This window comes from Carassius carassius, chromosome 49, assembly GCF_963082965.1.
Source record: "Carassius carassius chromosome 49, fCarCar2.1, whole genome shotgun sequence".
Taxonomy (NCBI): domain Eukaryota; kingdom Metazoa; phylum Chordata; class Actinopteri; order Cypriniformes; family Cyprinidae; genus Carassius; species Carassius carassius.
Window position 1 is genome coordinate 3083276 of NC_081803.1, and position 22780 is coordinate 3106055.

General features: G+C 37.9%; 1 protein-coding gene across 4 annotated transcripts; it reads right to left on the reverse strand.

Annotated features, from left to right (window-relative positions):
- Positions 1–4077: 4077 nt before the first annotated feature.
- LOC132132090 (uncharacterized protein KIAA1958-like) lies at positions 4078–22442 on the reverse strand. Of its 4 annotated transcripts, XM_059544337.1 has the most exons (6): positions 22222–22429; positions 20413–21421; positions 13378–13425; positions 12636–12755; positions 12204–12521; positions 9691–11073 (listed from the first exon to the last, which is right to left on the reverse strand). In XM_059544337.1, the coding sequence occupies exons 1-6, from the start codon at positions 22225–22227 to the stop codon at positions 10889–10891; spliced, it is 1686 nt and encodes a 561-aa protein (XP_059400320.1). In that variant the 5' UTR covers positions 22228–22429; the 3' UTR covers positions 9691–10888. The 4 variants fall into 4 exon arrangements, with proteins under 4 accessions (XP_059400316.1, XP_059400317.1, XP_059400318.1 ...); XM_059544334.1 differs by lacking the exons at positions 9691–11073; positions 12204–12521; positions 12636–12755; positions 13378–13425 and adding exons at positions 5596–6424; positions 6615–6821; positions 6956–7135 and having other exon boundaries at positions 22222–22431; XM_059544335.1 differs by lacking the exons at positions 9691–11073; positions 12204–12521; positions 12636–12755; positions 13378–13425; positions 22222–22429 and adding exons at positions 5596–6424; positions 6615–6821; positions 6956–7135; positions 21932–22133.
- Between the last annotated feature and the right edge of the window lie 338 nt (positions 22443–22780).

Below are 22780 nucleotides of genomic sequence, written 5' to 3' on the forward strand. Positions count from 1 at the left end.
CTCAAGCTCTAATTGTTGATATGCTAGATTACTTAAGTAAAGGTTTTTGTTTTTTAGATTGCTGTTTGCTAGTCTTTTTTTTTTTCATGATTTTACATAATCTGGAGAAAACCTAACTATTATTGTGCTGTCAATTATTGTTTTCAAATATATGTGATTGATATATTAATATAATTACACTGTTGTTTTTATTATTTTGTTGGGCAAGACGAGTCAGGGTTAGTACCATCTAATGACCACAGTAGTTTACAATAAACAAATATGTTTCTCAATTCCAAGGGCAAAATTCAACTACACAGCAAAATAGACCAGTTTGGAGTAGACTGATAACAAGTGGAGGGAAACGCATCAAATCCATGGAATAAGATCAAATGTATTGTTGTGTCGTTAGATGGGAATGCAAATCAATTTTGTAGAATACTGTCGTCAAATATGCCATTTGAAGCTAAACGCAGACATTTAAATGGACAGACTATGGATGACGCCTGCTATGATTACTCTACTTTTAAAGCATACATTTGATTTAAACAATAGGTCTACATAATATTCACATATGCAGTTCATAGTGAATGTATTGTATTAGACTTACAGTTACTATTTAAACATATAACACTGCCTATTTTATCTCACAATTCAACTCACAAATGCATTTATATCTCAGAGTTCAGACTAAATAACTTTTGAGTTTGTCAATTCTGAGATCTGAGATCATGATTCTGAGCTGAGGGGAAAGGAGAGAACGACGAGTTGATTTTTCTTATCAGAATTGTAAAATTCTTTTTTCCATGATTCCATAAACTGCTACTTTAAAACTGTCACTTTCTTCCACTAGATAGGCTCCGCCCACAAAAATGTCATCACAATTGTATAGGGTTGTAATACAGTTCATATTTGCAACTAATTGTGGAATGGAATAATCAGTGGAGCTGTAAAATAGTTTAAAATATCATTCGTGTTAGCAGAATTATGTGCGCCACAAATATTTTAATTTCTAAAACTTAGCCTTGAGAAAAAATCTGACTGTATTCATATTGCAGGGTTGCTTTATTTATGATAGTATATTTATTTCTAAACTTTATTTTTTAACCATTTCATTTGTTTTTGTAACCTTAATCCTTGTTTTGTTATGTTCTAAAATAAATTATATAATATCAGGCACTGAGGCACATATGTTGAACAGGCACATATCTGTAATAAATCTAACACATACATCATCTAACAATGTAATGTATCTGATTACATAAGTGTTTAATATTGAAGAGAACATCTACACTAATACAGAACATTTCCAAAACAGGAATATATACGAAGGATAGCAGGATTAGTTCCATTACATTCATATGTTTACAACATATACGGAATAACTGGACATATTAGCTTCATTGTCAAACTCGTAACTGTTGTACACAGAAAAAAATTATATAACACAAAATAAGCATCTAGGGTGACTTAATACTGCACTGGATAAAGAACATTTTGCATTGCACATAAGACAAATGTAGTACAATATAATACAGACAAAAAAACAAAGTTGTAGTTTCATGCATACACTGAAAAAATGTTATGTTGACTTTACTTAATTTTATTATGTCAAGGGGTTGCACGAAATAAATTTTTCTAAATCCAGATATATTTTTTAGGTTGAGTGTACTTATATTTTATAAATTGGTTGTACTTATATTTTATAAATTGGTTGTACTGCTGCAATGCATGCTGGGAGCCATGGATGAGTTTTGTACTACAATAGTACCCAGCATGCATTGCAGCATCTTTTTTCGTAACCATTGTTGAGGTTCATATTCTGATTATTCATGTCTGTGTGTGACTAATTGCTGTCATAGAAGAAAGATGTATAAGCACAAGATAATTCAAAAGTCCTGTTTGACTGATTATGACAGAACCACTGGCTCTTTGAATGTTTTTTATTGTAAACATCCAAACTAATTATAAACCACCTATTTAGTCTGATGTTTGACTCTGAACAACTCCATAATTGATGATTGTCATCAACAAAATGCTAAATAACAACCAATATCTGATAATATTCTCTCTATGATTTTGAGTTATAACAAACATGTCTCATAAACACATGGTTACAACAATCAGAGAAAAATAAACTGAGACAGAAGTCAAGGGTCAGGAGCCTAACTAAAGTAAACACTGATCTCTAACATGGTTACTTCAAATAAAACAATAAATCAACATCTAAACCTTAGTTCATTCTCAATAAGATCTTCTGTAGACGTCTGACAGAAATAAAGTCAGTCTGGTTATTAATAATAAGTGGAGCTGGTGATGCTGTTTGTGGGGTTGTTTAATCGGACTAGAAACTCCTTTTGGCGCCTGTGAAAATGTGCATTTGCGCGCATGCGCACAGCATCAACTTAACATTTTCATGCTGAATTTAATTAATTCACATTGCTTGGATGTAATTCGTATAAAACCAATGAATATTTATTAATTAAAATCAAAAACTAAATTTAAAAGGATGAAACTAGCAAAATTGAATTACGCTTAATTTAATTGGGGCCATAATCATTTTTTTCAGTGTATTGTCAAAAACAACAATTAAGACTTTGCTTAGCTAAAACAACAGAACAGTGAGACATGAAACAAGACGGCCTAAATCAGTCGTACAATTAAATTTAAAGCTGCCATATGTTACAGATCACTCGGGAGGCTGAGGAGTAACAGACAGAAGGGTTTATTAATAGACACAAGCAGAGGAGCAGGTAGTGTTGGGTAGAGTGATGAGAGGATCCGTGAGAGCTGGGTGAAGACGTCAGAGGGAGGTGAACCACACACACGCACACTGGGGATCTTGATCTTCAGAGAATCGCTGGAGAGAGGTAAGTAGAGGAAGAGTTAGTCCTTTGAGTTAGCATACAGGTAAGACCTTGTCGCGAACGAGACCGGACATCGATTGAGTGCGTGTGTGGTATTTATGGTGCCGAGGTGATTGGGTAATGATGAGGGTCAGGTGGATGTGCTCAGTACTCAGGTGAGGGCGTGCGTTGTGAATGAGTGGAGGTGGAACCTGGCGTGTTTGTAACACCATATGTATTTTTTTCAGTGGTAAAATACTTTCACCTATCCCATGCAGTAATTTATAGATTGATTTTCTGAGGAGTGTAAACAGTGGCTCTGTGGCCCTTTCCTTGGTTTATTCAAGCCATAACTAAAGAGAGATATCCATTAGCATTCCCATTTATCCAAATGGCAGTTGCTCGGCGGGTGCAACACAACTATAAGTGAAAAAAAGTGAGTGACCTGACATACAGCCAAGTATGGTGACCCATACTCAGAATTTGTGCTCTGCATTTAACCCATCCGAAGTGCACACACACAGCAGTGAACACACACACACTGTGAGCACACGCCCGGAGCAGTAGGCAGCCATTTATGCTGCGGCGCCCGGGGAGCAGTTGGGGGTTCAGTGCCTTGCTCAAGGGCACCTAAGTCATGGTATTGCCAGTCCGAGACTTGAACCCCCAACCTTAGGAGTCAAACTCTCTAACCACTAGGCCACAACTTCCCCACTATCCACTATCTTTGAACATGAACCGTTCTAGATTAAGATTTTTTTTCTGCTCCAGTTATTTGGGCTGTGTATGCCATGTGACTGTTAACTGGAGCCACTGCAAAATTACATTGTGACAAGCTAACAACACTGATTGGCTGATTGGCACAGTCCCAAGCCCTTCACAAGCGACTATCCTGAGTGACACAAAAGGCAGTAGACGGGGAAATATAAGACCATTTGCGACTTTGAAGAGCCCTCCAAAAAGTCACTTGGCAAAGATAACTACATCAGAGGATACAGCTAATTTAAAATGGAAATTAAAAATAGCACTTCATGTCAAAATTCCTGGTGTAGGCATCTGTCTACAGTGGCTAACTGAACCATCCTAATCATCCAAACCTTGACTCATTGGTTTAAGCTGTCCAAAACATTAACTCCTTGCTCAACAAATGCCATGCATTTGGGCCAGGACTACCTGCTTGTCCAAAAAAAATGGAAGACGGAAGAAAGTGTTTGGGAAACTTGTTTGGAAACAGCAGATCGGTTTGGTGCTACTAGTGGCTCAAAAATTACACTTCAGCTTTAAGCAGAGTAGACTCAAAAGAACCAGTAATGACAAAGTTGGTGCTGCCAGGATGGGAACTCCCTGACTGGACAGCTTGTTGCTTGAGGTCATTGCAGATCAGGACTAGCTGATTGCTCTGGGCCTCGGACAAGGAGCTGCAACTCTGGTAAACACTGAAATTGGTTTTTCTCCCTGGAATGTCGCATTTCTCACACATGGTCTTCACCATCTTTGCTAACTTGTTCTTTCCAAGAGCTTGGCAGTTGTACCTGTGCAGAGCGGCGAGGTTGACCACCGGCTTGATGGAGAGATAAAAAGGGGCATCTTCAAAGAGCATTGTTTGTGGTCTGCGCTGAGCATATTCCTTGTAGTCCTGCACAGGGCAGGTTTGAGGAGCATGCGGGGTAGCATAGATGCGGTACTCAGTGGTGGACCTTCGGTTTCTGGCTTTAGGGTCAGTAAAATCCTTGTAGGTCCACTCCAGACACTCTATTCCCGTTTCTGTGGTGAGCAAGCACACAACTTCCCATTTAAGTGTGGAGCTATGAAAGCCTGTACAGTGGCCAAAAGCCTTGGTGTTGTTGAGCCACACCAGGTTAAGCAGACCCTCAGGGTTAAAGCAACTCAGAAGCCCCCGTTTCCTTAGGAGCAACTCATCAGCAAAGGTCAGCTTCATTGACTTGTGGGGTTTGTTGCCTTTGCCTTTGAACTTGAGCTCCAGCTGCTTTTGCTTGAGGGCATCCTGGGATCTCTGGAACTTCTGGTCTCTTGTAATGCTGTAGGTGTAGTGATGCTCCTTCAGATAACGCTCCAGGCCACACTGGAAGTTGGCCAGGCTGTTGGGCTCATACTCTGATCCATCCCTTTGGCATGCATCTACAAAGAAGGAGGCCAAGTAGAAGTCCAACTCTTGGCAGGGGATGTAATATATCTCTCTGGTCTCGGTTGGATACTTAGAAACCAGGAAGTCCCGAAAGTTGCGAAGAGCTGTTTGAGTGCTGCGAATGGTCTTCTCATTCTGTTCTCGGTATGCTCTCTCATCCATGTCTGCTGAAAGGGAAGAAGGTAGTATTTTCATGTCAAAAATGTTTTGCTTAGAAAACAAAATGGATCTTAGCCAGGGTAGATGGCATATTTAGTTTGACATAAATACAAATGCATTTCTGTCTCTCATGAGGGATAAACATACAGTTCATTACTGGTTTAATGCAGTGGTTCCCAACCCTAGTCCCCAAGTACTCCCAGTTCTGCACATTTTGTGTGTTTCCCTAAACAAACTCACCTGAATCTACTCATCAACTCATTGATAGAGACTCCAAGACTTGAAATGGGTGTGTCGGATTTGAGGGGGGCTATCCTGACTAAGGTCCATTGTTGCAGCAAACAGTGACTAGGTAAATATTTCTAATCTCTAATTCGGTATTGTTTGTATTGCTGACTGAGTTTTTAATTGTCAACATAATGGCAAAATAAATTTTCCAACAGAATACACAAGCATCAAAAAGGTTTGACATTGTGATATTCTATTTATTATTCACAGTAACAGTCATTGAACCTACTGGTTCATACAATGCAAGTGTAAAATCATTACGCACTAATTTTTACAGTCTTCACGTTGGCAATCTTATTATATGACACTAATCTGGTATTCAGAGAGGAAGAGGTGTCGTGTCAAAAAGTACAAACTTACACTGTAGTTTGTGATGGTAGTGAGCATGCAATCGTACAGTTATTAATATCAGTAATACCTGTTTACCTAATGTTTAACACTGAAGTAAATACTGGTCAAACAAAATTATACTGATTCAAGGCATAAAAAATATTATTTGATTTCATTTAAGCCAAATTGGCCAAGAACAACACAACAAACGATTGAAAGTTTCCGACAAATGTGCTGCCATACATCACTCACTTTGTGAAGGATAATGGATGAAGACAAAAGAGGTCAAGACCTGAAATGTGACGAGAAATACAAGTGTTCTTTTAGAGTGGTCTCATGCCCACTGTAAATCAGATAATGTAAATGTTTTATTTGCTGACAATTGGTAGAAGCTCCCCCTTTGCTTTCATGCTTTTAATCTTGGCTTTGATGCTGTCGTCCATTGCCTGTCGGCATCTGAATGCATAGTGGGCCAATGTTTCCTCCTTCTCGTCCCATGGAGGCAGAGCGTGGAAGACTTCAGGAGCCGCCAAGCTCAGTTCTGCAATGGCTGCTGTTCTCGAAATTGTATTGCGGTCAACGCCAACTCTATCAAAAGCCACTTTCATGGATATGCTGCGTCGAAACTCTTGCAGTGCCGCCATATATCGTGCAATCACACCCACAACGTTTTTCACTGAAAAATAGTTACATAATTCTTTAGTGAAGCTCTGCAGACTGGGACAAAATTTTACTTGAATGACAATCAAAATTTAGCATTATGTTTCATTAATAATGAGATATAATTTAAATTTAACGAATCCCAGTTCATCTATTGAGCCCATCTAAGATAGCTAGACTTTGGATCCAAATCTTACATTACTTACTTCGGACACGTGTGTTCTCGCCGTCTCTGCTTCTCTTTGATGAAATCTTGATGGTCCTCTGCCTGTCCAGTGGATGCAACTCCGCTTCCTCAAAAGAATCGAAGAGAGCTGGTGAGTCAAACACAGCGCCCTCTTCAGGAATGGAGGTGATAATCTGATGTGAGCTTCCTGCCTCCATATGACTTGTTGAAAGTGTCCTTCTTTTATCTACCAATCAGACAAAACAAGACAATCCTTATCCAAATTACAACCTGCATTCTGATATCCATGCTTTCCTTCATATCATACAAACTAGTAATTATCCAGAAATGGCGTATGATGGGACTGTAAGGAGGAGTCACCTGGCCGTAGCTGGTCTTGCAGGAAGTCACAGATGAGCTCAGCCTTCTTGGTGAGTTCCTGTTGCAGAAGCTCTTTGTCTTGCTTCAAGCTGCTGATGGTTTCACCCATCAACTCATTTTTGCTTCTCTCTGCCTGCAGTAGTGCTTTCAGTCTCTCCATTTCATACACAGCTGGAGAAACTGTTTGAAATAGAAACAGAGCTTTACCTCAGGAGTTCCTACTACCTCTGGGAAGATATAGCTAAATGTTGTTTTTGTGTGCTAAACTGAAATTTGCTTTAAAAAATAAAAACTTAACAGAAAACAGAAATATGTGGCTGGTGGTGAATATTTAGGCCAACTGATTTGAAATTTTAATTGAATTCTTTATATATTTTAATTAGCCAAATTAATCACTGTTAACTACATAATGTATATGTACAGCAGTCAAATTTATCCATGGTAGACCTTGGAGCCATTTACATTCCATCTGCAATGTCTTGTCATTATTTGCTTATGTGCATCTTACTGTTTTTCAGCATCTTACGTCATGATTGTTTTTAGCCACTTGACTTGACTGCACAGTAGCAGTAAGTTATAGTACAGGGCAGACACTTCTTTTGAAATAACTTGCAAATCTGATTCTTTTTATAAAAAAATAAAAAAAGTACACAAAGCTGTACTTGTTGAGTATGATTAATATAATAAGTTTTTTTACTCAAATGCATCTCAGCTGGATTCAGATTTTTCAGTGTACAACCCGAATTCCGGAAAAGTTGGGACGTTTTTTAAATTTTAATAAAATGAAAACTAAAAGACTTTCAAATCACATGAGCCAATATTTTATTCACAATAGAACATAGATAACATAGCAAATGTTTAAACTGAGAAAGTTTACAATTTTATGCACAAAATGAGCTCATTTCAATTTTGATTTCTACTACAGGTCTCAAAATAGTTGGGACGGGGCATGTTTACCATGGTGTAGCATCTCCTTTTCTTTTCAAAACAGTTTGAAGACGTCTGGGCATTGAGGCTATGAGTTGCTGGAGTTTTGCTGTTGGAATTTGGTCCCATTCTTGCCTTATATAGATTTCCAGCTGCTGAAGAGTTCGTGGTCGTCTTTGACGTATTTTTCATTTAATGATGCGCCAAATGTTCTCTATAGGTGAAAGATCTGGACTGCAGGCAGGCCAGGTTAGCACCCGGACTCTTCTACGACGAAGCCATGCTGTTGTTATAGCTGCAGTATGTGGTTTTGCATTGTCCTGCTGAAATAAACAAGGCCTTCCCTGAAATAGACGTTGTTTGGAGGGAAGCATATGTTGCTCTAAAACATTTATATACCTTTCAGCATTCACAGAGCCTTCCAAAACATGCAAGCTGCCCATACCGTATGCACTTATGCACCCCCATACCATCAGAGATGCTGGCTTTTGAACTGAACGCTGATAACATGCTGGAAGGTCTCCCTCCTCTTTAGCCCGGAGGACACGGCGTCCGTGATTTCCAACAAGAATGTCAAATTTGGACTCGTCTGACCATAAAACACTATTCCACTTTGAAATAGTCCATTTTAAATGAGCCTTGGCCCACAGGACACGACGGCGCTTCTGGACCATGTTCACATATGGCTTCCTTTTTGCATGATAGAGCTTTAGTTGGCATCTGCTGATGGCACGGCGGATTGTGTTTACCAACAGTGGTTTCTGAAAGTATTCCTGGGCCCATTTAGTAATGTCATTGACACAATCATGCCGATGAGTGATGCAGTGTCGTCTGAGAGCCCGAAGACCACGGGCATCCAATAAAGGTCTCCGGCCTTGTCCCTTACGCACAGAGATTTCTCCAGTTTCTCTGAATCTTTTGATGATGTTATGCACTGTAGATGATGAGATTTGCAAAGCCTTTGCAATTTGACATTGAGGAACATTGTTTTTAAAGTTTTCCACAATTTTTTTACGCAGTCTTTCACAGATTGGAGAGCCTCTGCCCATCTTTACTTCTGAGAGACTCTGCTTCTCTAAGACAAAGCTTTTATAGCTAATCATGTTACAGACCTGATATCAATTAACTTAATTAATGACTAGATGTTCTCCCAGCTGAATCTTTTCAAAACTGCTTGCTTTTTTAGCCATTTGTTGCCCCCGTGCCAACCTTTTTGAGACCTGTAGCAGGCATTAAATTTTAAATGAGCTAATTAAGTGGATAAAAGTGTAAAATTTCTCAGTTTAAACATTTGCTACGTTATCTATGTTCTATTGTGAATAAAATATTGGCTCATGTGATTTGAAATTCCTTTAGTTTTCATTTTATTAAAATTTAAAAAACGTCCCAACTTTTCCGGAATTCGGGTTGTAATATCTCAAAACACATCACTTCTCTTTCCAATACAATTTATTTTCATCGTTAGTTTTTGTTACTTGATAAAAACTACCCTTTTGGACAGATTTATTTATTTATTATTTTAACAGTTTAAATTGAAATCATCTTTATAATACTTCTTTAAATGCCTTGTCTTTAAGAGTGCTTACTTTTGCTAGTTCTACCATGACCTATTTTTGTGATTTCATTAAAAAGGATCATTTAAAAACCATCCCTCAAAGTAATGCCACCAAATCATTGATGCAGACTGGTAAAAGCAAAAATCAGTAATAAAAATACATTGAATAAAGAATCAATCATTTAAAAAATGATGCAAAAAAGTAGCGGAATAACTTCAATTGATTCAAGGCAAAAATGGATTACAAACAACATTTTGTCATTGATTTTATTGTAACGCATCAGAAAATGACAAATAAGACCACTTAAGACACACCAGGATAAAGGAGTATTTACACACTTGAAAATAAACATCAGTTTTTGTAGAAGTGCTCAGATAAGTTCAGCGTCAGTTTGTAGGTACAAAGACTTTTAAAACCAGTCAGGTGAAGACTTCCTTACCATTATGAAAAGACTGACCTTTCATAACCATAATAAATGCTTATGTCACCCCCCCCCCCCCTTACATTAAACACTTACGGACAGTGTGATATACATACCACATGCCAGTTTTTATAAGAAACATAATACTTGCTTGTGAAACGTGATCTGACTGAGCTTTCCACTCTTTTAGAGTCTGCTTTACTAATGCCATCCAAAGAATCCCATTGAATATTGTAAATATGGAAGCCCTTGAATGACTTTTTCACTGCACACTCATTGCACCATTTCATATTAAGGAATTTGGGGATATCGTGAACACAGAGGTTGTTAATTGTTGAGTAACCTAATCTCACATTTCTGGCAGTGACTTTATTAGCTGATGTTTGGTCTACATGATTTCAATTATGTAAAAATGACATGTAATAAGAAACAGTGGAGTAATAAAACTTGTGGGATGCTTATAAACCTTTTTTTCTGTGAGTCATGCACAAGGAATGACACTAATGTCAATTTAGTGTGATGCTGATTGATAAAACAGATCATCCCATGGAACCAACAGAGGACAAAAAGTAATAAAGGTGGTTTTGATATAGTGATAATTCACATTTTTATATATAAAGATATTGGGTATGAGTAAAAACCATCAAAATGGTTTGAGAAAACTCAAAATATCCCGTCTTGATTGTTACAATGCTACATGGATACTAACATGAATAAGCACTAGACTATTTTAAAGGTTTAAATGGTTATAAACAGGTTCGTGTTGACTAAACATGTCAATAGCCAGTAACTATAACAGTATAGATAATGTTGGTTTTGTTGAAATGAATGGAATAGAAATAGTTCATGTGTCTGACTCTGAATCTTTCATCTTAGTGCTGTAGTAGCTGAACTGAATCAACTTTAAATGATTCCAAACTGAATCGTTTACTGTACGTCCAAGACTTCCATTAAACCACTGGTTTCCTTTCAGCTGTATGTATAATAATAGCATTTGCACGTGAATGGAAAATTTTTGGGGATCAGCAGTTACATATAGGAAGGGTCATTTTTGCCTGAAGATTGTTCGTCACAAAAAATAAAGGACTCTTGAGAAGATTCTTGCTTCTTTTTCTGACCGATTCGAAGCCTGCATTTATTAATACAGGCCTTCTTCAGCTTAGATGACTCCACAGGTGTCCATCCGTCTATAGTAGAACATCGCAGAACATATGCTGCAAGGAAATAAAGAAAATTACATTTTAATTAAAAATATTTGGGGTGGGGGGTAAGGTTAGGAAATTACAAAAAAAAATTCACTAATGGCTTTGAAACAAACAATAGTAACACAATCTTTGTAATATAATAAACTAAAATAACTAAATACACTTTTATTAAGTGCATTTTATTAAATTTAAGTAATGTTTTATTAGTCTCTGACTTAAATTTCAGCAGCAAAACAGTTGAATCAGTTCTGTGAATCAATCAGGTTCAATGAACCGATTCAAACTTTGACTCAGTGATGTGTTTGTATCATCACTCAAAACTATCAAGCCATGTGGCATTTTTCATGTATTGTAAGGTTTCAACAAAAATGTATATGTAAACATGAATGTTTCTTAATATTATGCATTGTTATATCAGCGTAATAAAAGAAAATACAAATTTTTTTTTAATGAAAAACAGTTTAGAACATCCTTGATTATTTTAGTGAGATTTTTTTCTTTTTTTGTCTAAGATTTTAAATCTACTTGAAAGTTCTAAAAAAAAAACATTAAGCTATTAAGAGTGAACAAGCATATATAATTTATATATATATATATATATATATATATATATTTTTTTTTTAGCAAAAAGGCTGGCTTTTAGAGGCTTTTGCATGTTTTTGAAATAAGACTCTTGTGATTATCAAGGATTCATTTATTTGTTCAAAAATACAGTAAAACAGAAATATTTTGTGAATTATTTTTTACAATTTAAATGACTGTTTTCTATGTGAATATATTTCAAATTAAATTTATTCCTATGATGCAAAGCAGAATTTTCAGCATCAGTTCTTCAGTGTCACATGACCCTTCAGAAATCATTCTAACATGCTATTATTATCATTCTCAATACTAAAATAGTTTTTCTGTTTAATATTTTTGTGGAAAGTAACATTTTTCAGGATTTCTTAATAAATTGATCAATTTGGTTCAGCTTCTTCGAAATATAAATATTGTTTATCTCACTTTAGATAAAAATGATACATTTCTAAAAATTTGTAAACAAATAAATCAATCAACCAGTGGAATGGAAAAATGCACAACCCTAAATCATTTCAGGATGTTCAGTTACAGTCAGCTGTCCCGTTTCAAATACTCACACATAATCCCATCCACTCTTCTTCTGTCCAAGATCTTTTTCCCATCAGGGACTTTCCCCCTCTTCCCAAAAGCGACGGCTCCGTTCAGATCCTCCTCGCTGAAGAAGTGCTCGAACAGCAGGTGGAAGAGTCTCATGCTGTCCTGCCGGGACTCCTGCAGCATGGACGCCAGCTTGTAGTGCGGCAGGTAGAGTCCGCTCCCCGGAAACAGCTCCTGCTCCCCGAGCCGGGCCGGACTGGACAGAGGCATCTGCGTCCGCTCGTGAAACACCAGGATCCGATCAATGACCGTCTGCAGGTTTTGTAGAGTTATCGTATCTGCATAAATAATGAGACATGCATTAAAAAGAATTTCCCAGTTGGCAAATCTGACAGCGCATCAATCACAATTACTATAAACTGATATAGCAGAGGTTGAATTCGCTAGCTCACCTACGCTTGTTATAAACTCTTCCAGGTGTTTTCTCTCTTCAAAATACCTCTCATTGTTTGGACTGAGATCTGACGGGCAGAACTGCTCTTCTGAACTGTGTGCGGCTGGAATCAGATGCTCTGTAATACACCAAATGAGTGTTTTAGGAGCGTTAATAGAGGACGAACTCTTCCGTCCAGACCAATCAGCACGCGGAAACCAAATCACAACACACTTCAAACCAAATGCATTTCCCACACATCATCACAGTAAAGGACTGGTCTGTATTTCAGTTCATACAACTGGCGAGTCCACAGACAATAAAGCCATTTTCATCAGAGAAATTTTATTTTATTTGCCATGATGCAAAGTTTCCTCCAAATTCATTTGCCTTATGCAGATTCATTCATTATAAAAATAAATACAGAGGAAAAAGTCGACTAGTGTCCCACAGCACAGCTGTAGTGTTAAGGTCAATATCACAAAACCTGTCAATATATTGTGCTAAAAAACACGAAAGATTCATCAAGATTGCTTGCATTCTGACATAAAATAAGCATATTCTGTTGCCAAATCTTTTTTTCTCACACTTTATATATATATATATATATATATATGTAAACCCCCATTTCTTACTCCTTTCTTTTAATTAAGTAAATATGAGCAGGATAGGTTATTGACAGATTTTGTGAGATTTACCAATTAATATAAACTAGTATTTTTTAGAGCTTAACAAGTTCTTGCACAAAAAACAAAACTAACCATGGAGGGCTTTCAAAATCACAGCGTAATCCATCTTCTCCTGTGAACCTGTAAACAGAATAAAATTATAGTTTGTCCACAAAAAAGAGAGATCAGTATAATCTTTTTTAAGCATTTTCATGCATGCTTATGATAAAACACAATCATATGACACTTTAACAACATTAAATCTACTGATATCCATTTTCCTCTCAGTAAAGAGAGAAGGTGTCAAGAAAACTCACCTGTTACTTTCGTTCGGTTTATTTGGAGTTAAAGCAATAACAGCCTCATCATCCATTTCCATCTTGACTGAAATGTCAAATATCCCCAGAGTCTCTTGGGAAAACAGCTTAATGTCTTATTGCAGAATGGGAGAGGACGCCATCTCATTAACTAGCGTACCCAGACTAAATAACTGTCTGTGTGAATTTATTCATAATGTCGTGTAGAGGGAGATACTCACTAACCAGAAAATTGAATTTTACCATAAAAAAAAGTAATCATAGAATTAGTGGGGGAAAAAACTTAAACACTGAATCACAAATTAAAAGGTAAAAGTTTCATATTTTTTACTTGGCCCTCTTGTCGCACTGATAAAAAGAGATCGCATCACAAATAAGAGAAAGTCACATCTGCACTTAAGATGTACACAAGCAACTTAATTAAAACGAGGAAAACATTTGTTTTTATGAAATCAAACGTTTTCAACAACACAAATTTCTGGAATTATTTGTTCTGGTTTGTTCTTGTTTAAAAATAAAAAAACACATGGATGGATGATTTTATTTATTTATTTTACTTTTAATAGGGCCTAAATGAGTTTCTAATGTGTCTTTGTCAGTCTGGATCTGGATCAATGAAAACGATCCTTCTAGTCCTGATGCAAATGTTCAATTTGAAATGTGTCAATAGATGCATGCAATAACATTTTTATAAAATGTTTAAGTATTGTGTTGCATTTAATATTTTATTTAACTGCACTGAACAAGCAGCGGAAATCCATAAGCAGCACCTACATGATGCATCCATATTTACATAAAGCTGTATTATCCTTAAAGGAATAGTTCATCCAAAAATCACATTTTGTAAAATGTAACATCCTCAGGCCATCCAAGATGTAGAGGAGTTTGTTTCTTCATCAGAACAGATTTGGAGAAATGTAGCATTGCATCACTTTCTCACCGGTGGATACTCTGCAGTGAATGGGTGCCGTCAGAATGAGAGTCTAAACAGCTGATTAAAACATCACAATAATCACACCAATCCAGTCCAGCAAAAAGCTGCACATTTGTAAGAAACAAATCCATCATTAAGGTGTTTTAATTTTAAACGGTTGCTTCCGGGCTTAATATGAGCTCATAATCTATAATAATGCATCATCCAGTGAAAGAGTCCATATCCTGTTTTCTTCTCACATTAAAATCCAACCACAGATTTATTTAGAACAGTTTTGGCTTGTAAACAGTGCTTCATCTGTACATATTTCTCTCCCGATTCAGATAAGATGACTTTTTCACTGGAGGAAGCAATGTTATGAATAAAGGACTCGTCTTTTAGAAAGCAACGATTTGAAGTTAAAACAGGATCATCACAAACACACAGATTTTCACTTCTCCAGATGTTGGACTGGAGTGGTGTGGATTATTGTGATGTTTTTATCAGCTGTTTGGTCTCTCATTCTGACGGCACCCATTCACTGCAGAGCATCAATTGATGAGCAAGTGATGCAATGCTACATTTCTCCAAATCTGTTCTGATGGAGAAACAAACTCATCTACATCTCTTTGATGGCCTGAGGGTGAGTACATTATCGGCAAAAGTTTTGAGTCAACTAATACTTTAAAGAAAATATTGTAGGCAAAAAGCAAAAGTTCACTCCCAGCTCAAATCATTGCTTGAATGCAGCTTTCTTCTTTTTTGCCCGGCTTGAATCACTTCTGAGGTTTAAGCAACGCCCAGTCTGTTTCATGTCCATTGTGTAGTGTTGGGTTACACTCCTGCGGTGTGATAAATCTAATTTACAGCCTTGACTGAGACAATGTCATAAATGTGATAAGGAAAATCAATATGAGACAGCACTCCACCCATGATCCGCACAGCACTCACACAAACACAGGCAGAATATACTAACCTTTTGCTATTTGTATGCAAGTACATCATGAGTATGGATTTTTGTTCAGGCTATTTAAGATGTTTTCCGGTTAAAATGATCTGATTTGCATTCAGCAATGTTCAAAGCAAACTGAATGTACATTTCATGAGGCACCAGGCTCTGAACGATTGAGCAACACTGGAATTGCACATTTTACTATTATTTATAGCCCTTCATGTTCACTCTGAGATCATTCAAATGATCTATGTTCATTTCAAGCAAACAAAGGCTCAGCTGAATCTAAGAATAAAAGACATTTCAACACTATACAGTTGCTAAAACAAGTAATGCATATCATTGCATTAGATAACAAAATATCAATCCAAGTGTCATTTGTCTTAAAGACATATTGCACAAGCATGGCTTTCAAGCATTAAGAAAGATTCAAAACATAAAACATTAGAAAAGAATGTAACAAATAAGAGCGTCCTAGGTTTCTAGTTCTTAGAAATGTACTTTGGTATTTATGTTGTTGTTATTTAAAAGTGTATTCTATCCATTTTCAAGTACAGTTTATATTAAATGACTGGTGTGTAACCATCAAGTTAAAAGTAGTAACATACGTCTTTATTTATTTTTTATTTTTTAAGAGACTTGGAGACCCAAACAGTCATGAAGGCCTGAAGGGGGTCCTATAATCATTTCCTGTTATATGTTTATCTTATCTTAAGAATCGGACACGTCCGACAGAAACGGTTCTCGTTTCAGTGTACTGGTGATCCGAAAACCGATGCAACCGGTTCTTGACTCGAGAACGAGAAACGCTCCGGCAGTGGGCGTGTACGTTCGTTATCTGGCTCTGCTGCACAAATTTTCCCCCGGCCTTTATTTAAGACCGGCCTTTATTTGTCCGTGTTGAACACGCCCTCGGCCACTATAAGAGGCCCGGTGTTTATTTGACTACCGGTTTTTATTTGAGGAATTACGATATATATATATATATATATATATATATATATATATATATATATATATATATGTTGCCTTATCAACTAACTGAAATAAAATAAATTGACTTACTAAAATTATTTAAAATAAAATAAAGCTAAATAAAAAAAAATAATCTGATATTTCTAATATTAAGTGTAGCAGGTTTATTAAAGACAATATAATTTAACTACTTAACTACTTTTATTTTCAAGATTTTCATTCTTTTAACAAGTTTTTTTCCCCCTTGTTTTGATATCAGTAAAGTTGTACAACCCTGGCACTTCTGACGTGCCCCCTTCATATTCTTATACAATCATGGCCAAAAGTTTTGAGAATTACATAAATATTGGAAATTGGAAAAGTTTCTGCTTAAGTTTTTATAATAGCAATTTGCATATACTCCAGAATGTTATGAAGAGTGATCAGATGAATTGCATTGTCCTTCTTTGCCATGAAAATTAACTTAATCCCAAAAAAACTTTCCACTGCATTTCATTGCTGTCATTAAAGGACCTGCTGAGATCATTTCAGTAATCGTCTTGTTAACTCAGGTGAGAATGTTGACGAGCACAAGGCTGGAGATCATTATGTCAGGCTGATTGGGTTAGAATGGCAGACTTGACATGTTAAAAGGAGGGTGATGCTTGAAATCATTGTTCTTCCATTGTTAACCATGGTGGCCTGCAAAGAAACGCGTGCAGCCATCATTGCGTTGCATAAAAATGGCTTCACAGGCAAGGATATTGTGGCTAGTAAGATTGCACCTTAATCAACAATTTATAGGATCATCAAGAACTTCAAGGAAAGAGGTTCAATCCTTGTAAAGAAGGCTTCAGGGCGTCCAAGAAAGTCCAGCAAGCGCCAGGATCGTCTCCTAAAGAGGATTCAGCTGCGGGATCGGAGTGCCACCAGTGCAGAGCTTGCTCAGGAATGGCAGCAGGCAGGTGTGAGCGCATCTGCACGCACAGTGAGGCCAAGACTTTTGGAAGATGGCCTGGTGTCAAGAAGGGCAGCAAAGAAGCCACTTCTCTCCAAAAAAACATCAGGGACAGACTGATCTTCTGCAGAAAGTATAGTGAATGGACTGCTGAGGACTGGGGCAAAGTCATATTCTCCGATGAAGCCCCTTTCTGATTGTTTGGGGCATCTGGAAAAAGGCTTGTCTGGAGAAGAAAAGGTGAGCGCTACCATCCGTCCTGTGTCATGCCAACAGTAAAGCATCCTGACACCATTCATGTGTGGGGTTGCTTCTCATCCAAGGGAGTGGGCTCACTCACAATTCTGCCCAAAAACACAGCCATGAATAAAGAATGGTACCAAAACACCCTCCAACAGCAACTTCTTCCAACAATCCAACAACAGTTTGGTGAAGAACAATGCATTTTCCAGCACGATGGAGCACCGTGCCATAAGGCAAAAGTGATAACTAAGTGGCTCGGGGACCAGAATGTTGAAATTTTGGGTCCCATTGAGAACTTGTGGTCAATCCTCAAGAGGCGGGTGGACAAACAAAAACCCACTAATTCTGACAAACTCCAAGAAGTGATTATGAAAGAATGGGTTACTATCAGTCAGGATTTGGCCCAGAATTGATTGAGAGCATGCCCAGTCGAATTGCAGAGGTCCTGAAAAAGAAGGGCCAACACTGCAAATACTGACTCTTTGCATAAATGTCATGTAATTGTCGATAAAAGCCTTTGAAACGTATGAAGTGCTTGTAATTATATTTCAGTACATCACAGAAACAACTGAAACAAAGATCTAAAAGCAGTTTAGCAGCAAACTTTTTGAAAACTAATATTTATGCAATTCTCAAAACTTTTGGCCACGACTGTATATATATATATATATATATATATATATATATATATATAAATTATTCTAACGGACGATCACAGAAAAGGTGTTTTCAAGTATTTGTATGTATGTATGTACAGGTACTGGTCATATAATTAGAATATCATCAAAAAGTTGATTTATTTCTCTAATTCCATTCAAAAAGTTAAACTTTTTATATTATATTATATTATAGTATATTATATTAATTGATTACACACTGACTAATTTATTTCAAATGTTTATTTCTTTTAATTTTGATGATTATAACTAACAACTAAGGAAAATCCCAAATTCAGTATCTCAGAAAATTTGAATATAAATTAAGACCAATACAAAGAAAGGATTTTTAGATATCTTGGCCAACTGAAAAGTATGAACATGAAAAGTATGAGCATGTACAGTACAATACTTAGTTGGGGCTCCTTTTGCCTGAATTACTGCAGCAATGTGGCGTGGCATGGAGTCGATCAGTCTGTGGCACTGCTCAGGTGTTATGAGAGCCCAGGTTGCTCTGATAGTGTCCTTTAGCTCTTCTGCATTGTTGGGTCTGACATATCACATCTTCCTCTTCACAATACCCCATAGAAAATCTTAAGATCGCGCGAGTTTGCTGGCCAATTAAGAACAGGGATACCATGGTCCTTAAACCAGGTACTGGAAGCTTTGGCACTGTGTGCAGGTGCCAAGTCCTGTTGGAAAAAGAAATCTGCATCTCCATAAAGTTGGTCAGCAGCAGGAAGCATGAAGTGCTCTAAAACTTCCTGGTATACGGCTGCAGTGACCTTGGACGTCAGAAAACACAGTGGACAAACACCAGCAGATGACATGGCACCCCAAACCATCACTGACTGTGGAAACTACACTGGACCTCAAGCAACGTGGATTGTGTGCCTCTCATCTCTTCCTCCAGACTCTGGGATCCTGATATCCAAAGGAAATGCAACATTTACTTTCATCAGAGAACATAACTTTGAACCACTCAGCAGCAGTCCAGTCCTTTTTGAAGCGAGACGATTCTGACGCTGTCTGTTATTCAAGAGTGGCTTGACACAAGGAATGCGACAGCTGAAACCCATGTCTTGCATACGTCTGTGCGTAGTGATTCTTGAAGCACTGACTACAGCAGCAGTCCACTCTTTGTGAATCTCCCCCACATTTTTGAATGGGTTTTGTTTCACAATCCTCTCCAGGGTGCGGTTATCCCAATTGCTTGTACACTTTTTTTCTACCACATCTTTTCCTTCCCTTTGCCTCTCTATTAATGTGCTTGGACACAGCTCTGTGAACAGCCAGCCTCTTTTGCAATGACCTTTTGTGTCTTGCCCTCCTTGTGCAAGGTGTCAATGGTCGTCTTTTGGACAACTGTAAAGTCAGCAGTCTTCCCCATGATTGTGTAGCCTACAGAACTAGACTGAGAGACCATTTAAAGGCCTTTGCAGGTGTTTTGAGTTAATTAGCTGATTAGAGTGTGACTCCAGGTGTCTTCAATATTGAACCTTTTCACAATATTCAAATTTTCTGAGATATTGAATTTGGGATTTTCCTTAATTGTCAGTTATAAACATCAAAATTAAAAGAAATAAACATTTGAAATATATCAGCCTGTGAGTAATGAATGAATATAATATACAAGTTTCACTTTTTGAATGGAATTAGTTAAATAAATCAACTTTTTGATGATATTCTAATTATATGACCAGCACGTGTATGTATGCATGTATGTATAGGACAAACAGCGGCCAGTTGCATAAACTTATCCTCTGTGCCAAACAGTAATCAGTCTTTTTTTTTTGTATTTGAATCTAACTAACTTTATGTAACCGAATTTAAAACATATTACCAGTCTTAAAGGAAAATATATGACTATCTTATAAGACTAGTTTAAACCTTTTATGTAGGATTGTCAACAGGCTACTACAACTAAAAACCACCAGTTTGTTAATATAACTGCAAAAATAGCTCCGGTGTAAGAAAACCTTGTGCAGGATTTATTTGCAGAAGTCACATGCGTGTGGCATTATGTTCTCTAATGCAATGGCATTCAGAAATTTTAAGTGTGACTTAACCAACAACATTCCCAAGCCCTTCTCATCACAAACTCCAGGACGTTTCGTGCAGATAAGGGTCTTTACCTGTGTTGTCCGCTCGAGCTTCTGTATTTAGTGCCTGTGCTGCTAGAAGATCCATCTCAGGGTTCACCCCCACAGAAGCCTCTCCGTAAGACAAGGAAGGCCTGGGATACTCGTCCCTGTGCAGCACCCCCATAGCGTCAATCCTTCCCGAATGGGGCAAGGTGGCCAAACTCTGACTGCAAGCTGGGTTCGAGTTCACCTGCATTTTGTTCTGGGTCACGTGGAACGGTGCACGCAGGGGTTTGATCATGGACGAAGGGGAGTTGTCCAGCGGTGACGAGGAGACCGTCATGGAGTCCCCGTCTACTGAGGAAGGCTTTTGGGACATCGAAGACCTGGATGATGGGGTGGTCTGGACGTTGGGTTTGGGTGACTGTGTAGTGAGCTTCACATCCGAGCTGCTGGGCATCTGAGGGTTGGCCACACTGTAATAGTCTTCGCCTCTCTCCTGTTTGATTTTCTTCAACGCCGGGTCAGTGCTGTCCTCAGCTCCCGATCTTTTCCTGGGCGTGATATTTGAGGTGTTATTGAAGTCGGAGTCGCCGTCTTCGTCGGTGGCCGAGGACTCGCAGACGATGTCGTACAGGTGACTGTTGTACTCCTCGCCATTGTCGTCGATCTCGGACAGCTCGCTGCAGTTGGAGATGTCGCAGGAGTTGTGGATCTGACTGGAATCGCCCTTGTTTTTGGCGCCGCTGCCGGGGAAGCGCTCTGCGGTGTTCTGCATGACGGAGAGCGCCTGGATCATGCTGTCCGTGTTGATGCTTCGGCTTTCTAGGTTGCGTTCCTTGTTTGTTTTTTTACAGGTGGTGTTAAGGGGCCAGTGGTAGGCGTGCCCCGCGCTGCATCCCCACAGGGCCGTGAGGGTCCCGTGAGAGCCCTCGTTCAGCATGTGTTTGAGGTTGGGGATCAAGGTGCAGATCGTCCCGTGACTGTGGGCCCATTTCACCAGTTTAGCCAGACTGTCAGAGGACGTGTGCAAGCAGTCCTCCATGTTGAGCCTCCTCCCCTGAGATGACAAAATGTATATGTTTTTCAATAGGTTTCTTTTTTGCAAACGATAAACTTGAAATGCCATCTGCAACCGATTTTACTTAAGTAGCATTCACAATAAGATCATCAATATGCATTTAGAAAATAGACGGATTGAGTTTCCATATCATGCCAACTTAGGGTGAAAAAAGGTGACATACAAAAATAAAGTATTTGTTACATTTTCAATTGAACTTTTCAGTTTAATTGTTTTCATTGTTAGGCTGATAATATGAATACTTGCCACATGAACAAAATATAATATCTTTTTTAAATAAAAAGCGAAATAAAAGCATTTTCGCAGGTCAACAATAGATAACTATCCTTGTATCAGTGTGATCAGACACTGCTTTACAATGAAGTACTGTGACATTATGGTGTAGTGATGGCATTTCAATATATGCAATCATAATGAATAATTAGCACATTTATTTATCACAATATTCAAAACAAAAACATGGAATCACCAAGGTACTTTTATTATTACTTTTTAATATTGGAATAAGCTAAAGACACACTCTTTATCAGCAACAACTCCACAAGATCATCGCTTACAGCCATTGTTTACTACATCAGCTCTCTTCTCGTCAGTTTTGCGACACATAACGCAATGATGTCGGGGTTTATCTTCAAAACAGCACGACTCTGAAAGCCGAGCGAGCTGCCGACATCCACCGCGATCCTGCTCTTCACAGCTGTCTCGGTTTGGACACAGAGCCCGTCCCGTCAGTGTGGCGAGCTGCATCAACACAAAGAGCCGAGAAAAGCGTCATGTACCTTCATACGGAGAATCAGCTCCGGTGTCCGCTCACGCACGGTGCTCACCGCCTCTTTGCGCGATATCAAGCATCATTTCTCAATGCATACGCTACATTTGAACGTGGTTCTTCTGTATTTGACAGTATTTTATACAAAAGTCATTAATATTGCTTTTGATGGACGTGTGGAGGGTACTTCCGCTATCACCGGAAGTACGTGTCCGCGATACATGATATTGGCAATGTGCATTCATGAAATTTGTATTTGACAGCACATATATATATATATGTTTTTTTTTTGTTAGCAAAAGTGAAAAAAATAAAATAAAATTCACTGTCATACAATGTAGGTATCAGCTTGTTCCGAAAACTAATTTTTGATTCCTATGAAAATTGAAATGTACTTGAATTATACTGTGCTGATGGTTAAAAAAAAAAATTATATCCAGTGACTTCCTAAAACCATTTTCAAGAGGAAAATACAAATACATAAGCATCAATTTTTAAATCTGAGTTAAATGTCCATCCCTTAAAGTACACTAATTGCTATAATAATACCTAAAAATAATAATAACCTT

Bases quoted from the DNA above. Each gene is read 5' to 3' on its own strand.
- LOC132132090 (XM_059544333.1), bottom strand. The intron at 5,139-20,412 runs GTAAAGACCCTT...CTTCCCTTTCAG, and splicing joins AGCTCGAGCGGACAACACAG to CAGACATGGATGAGAGAGCA.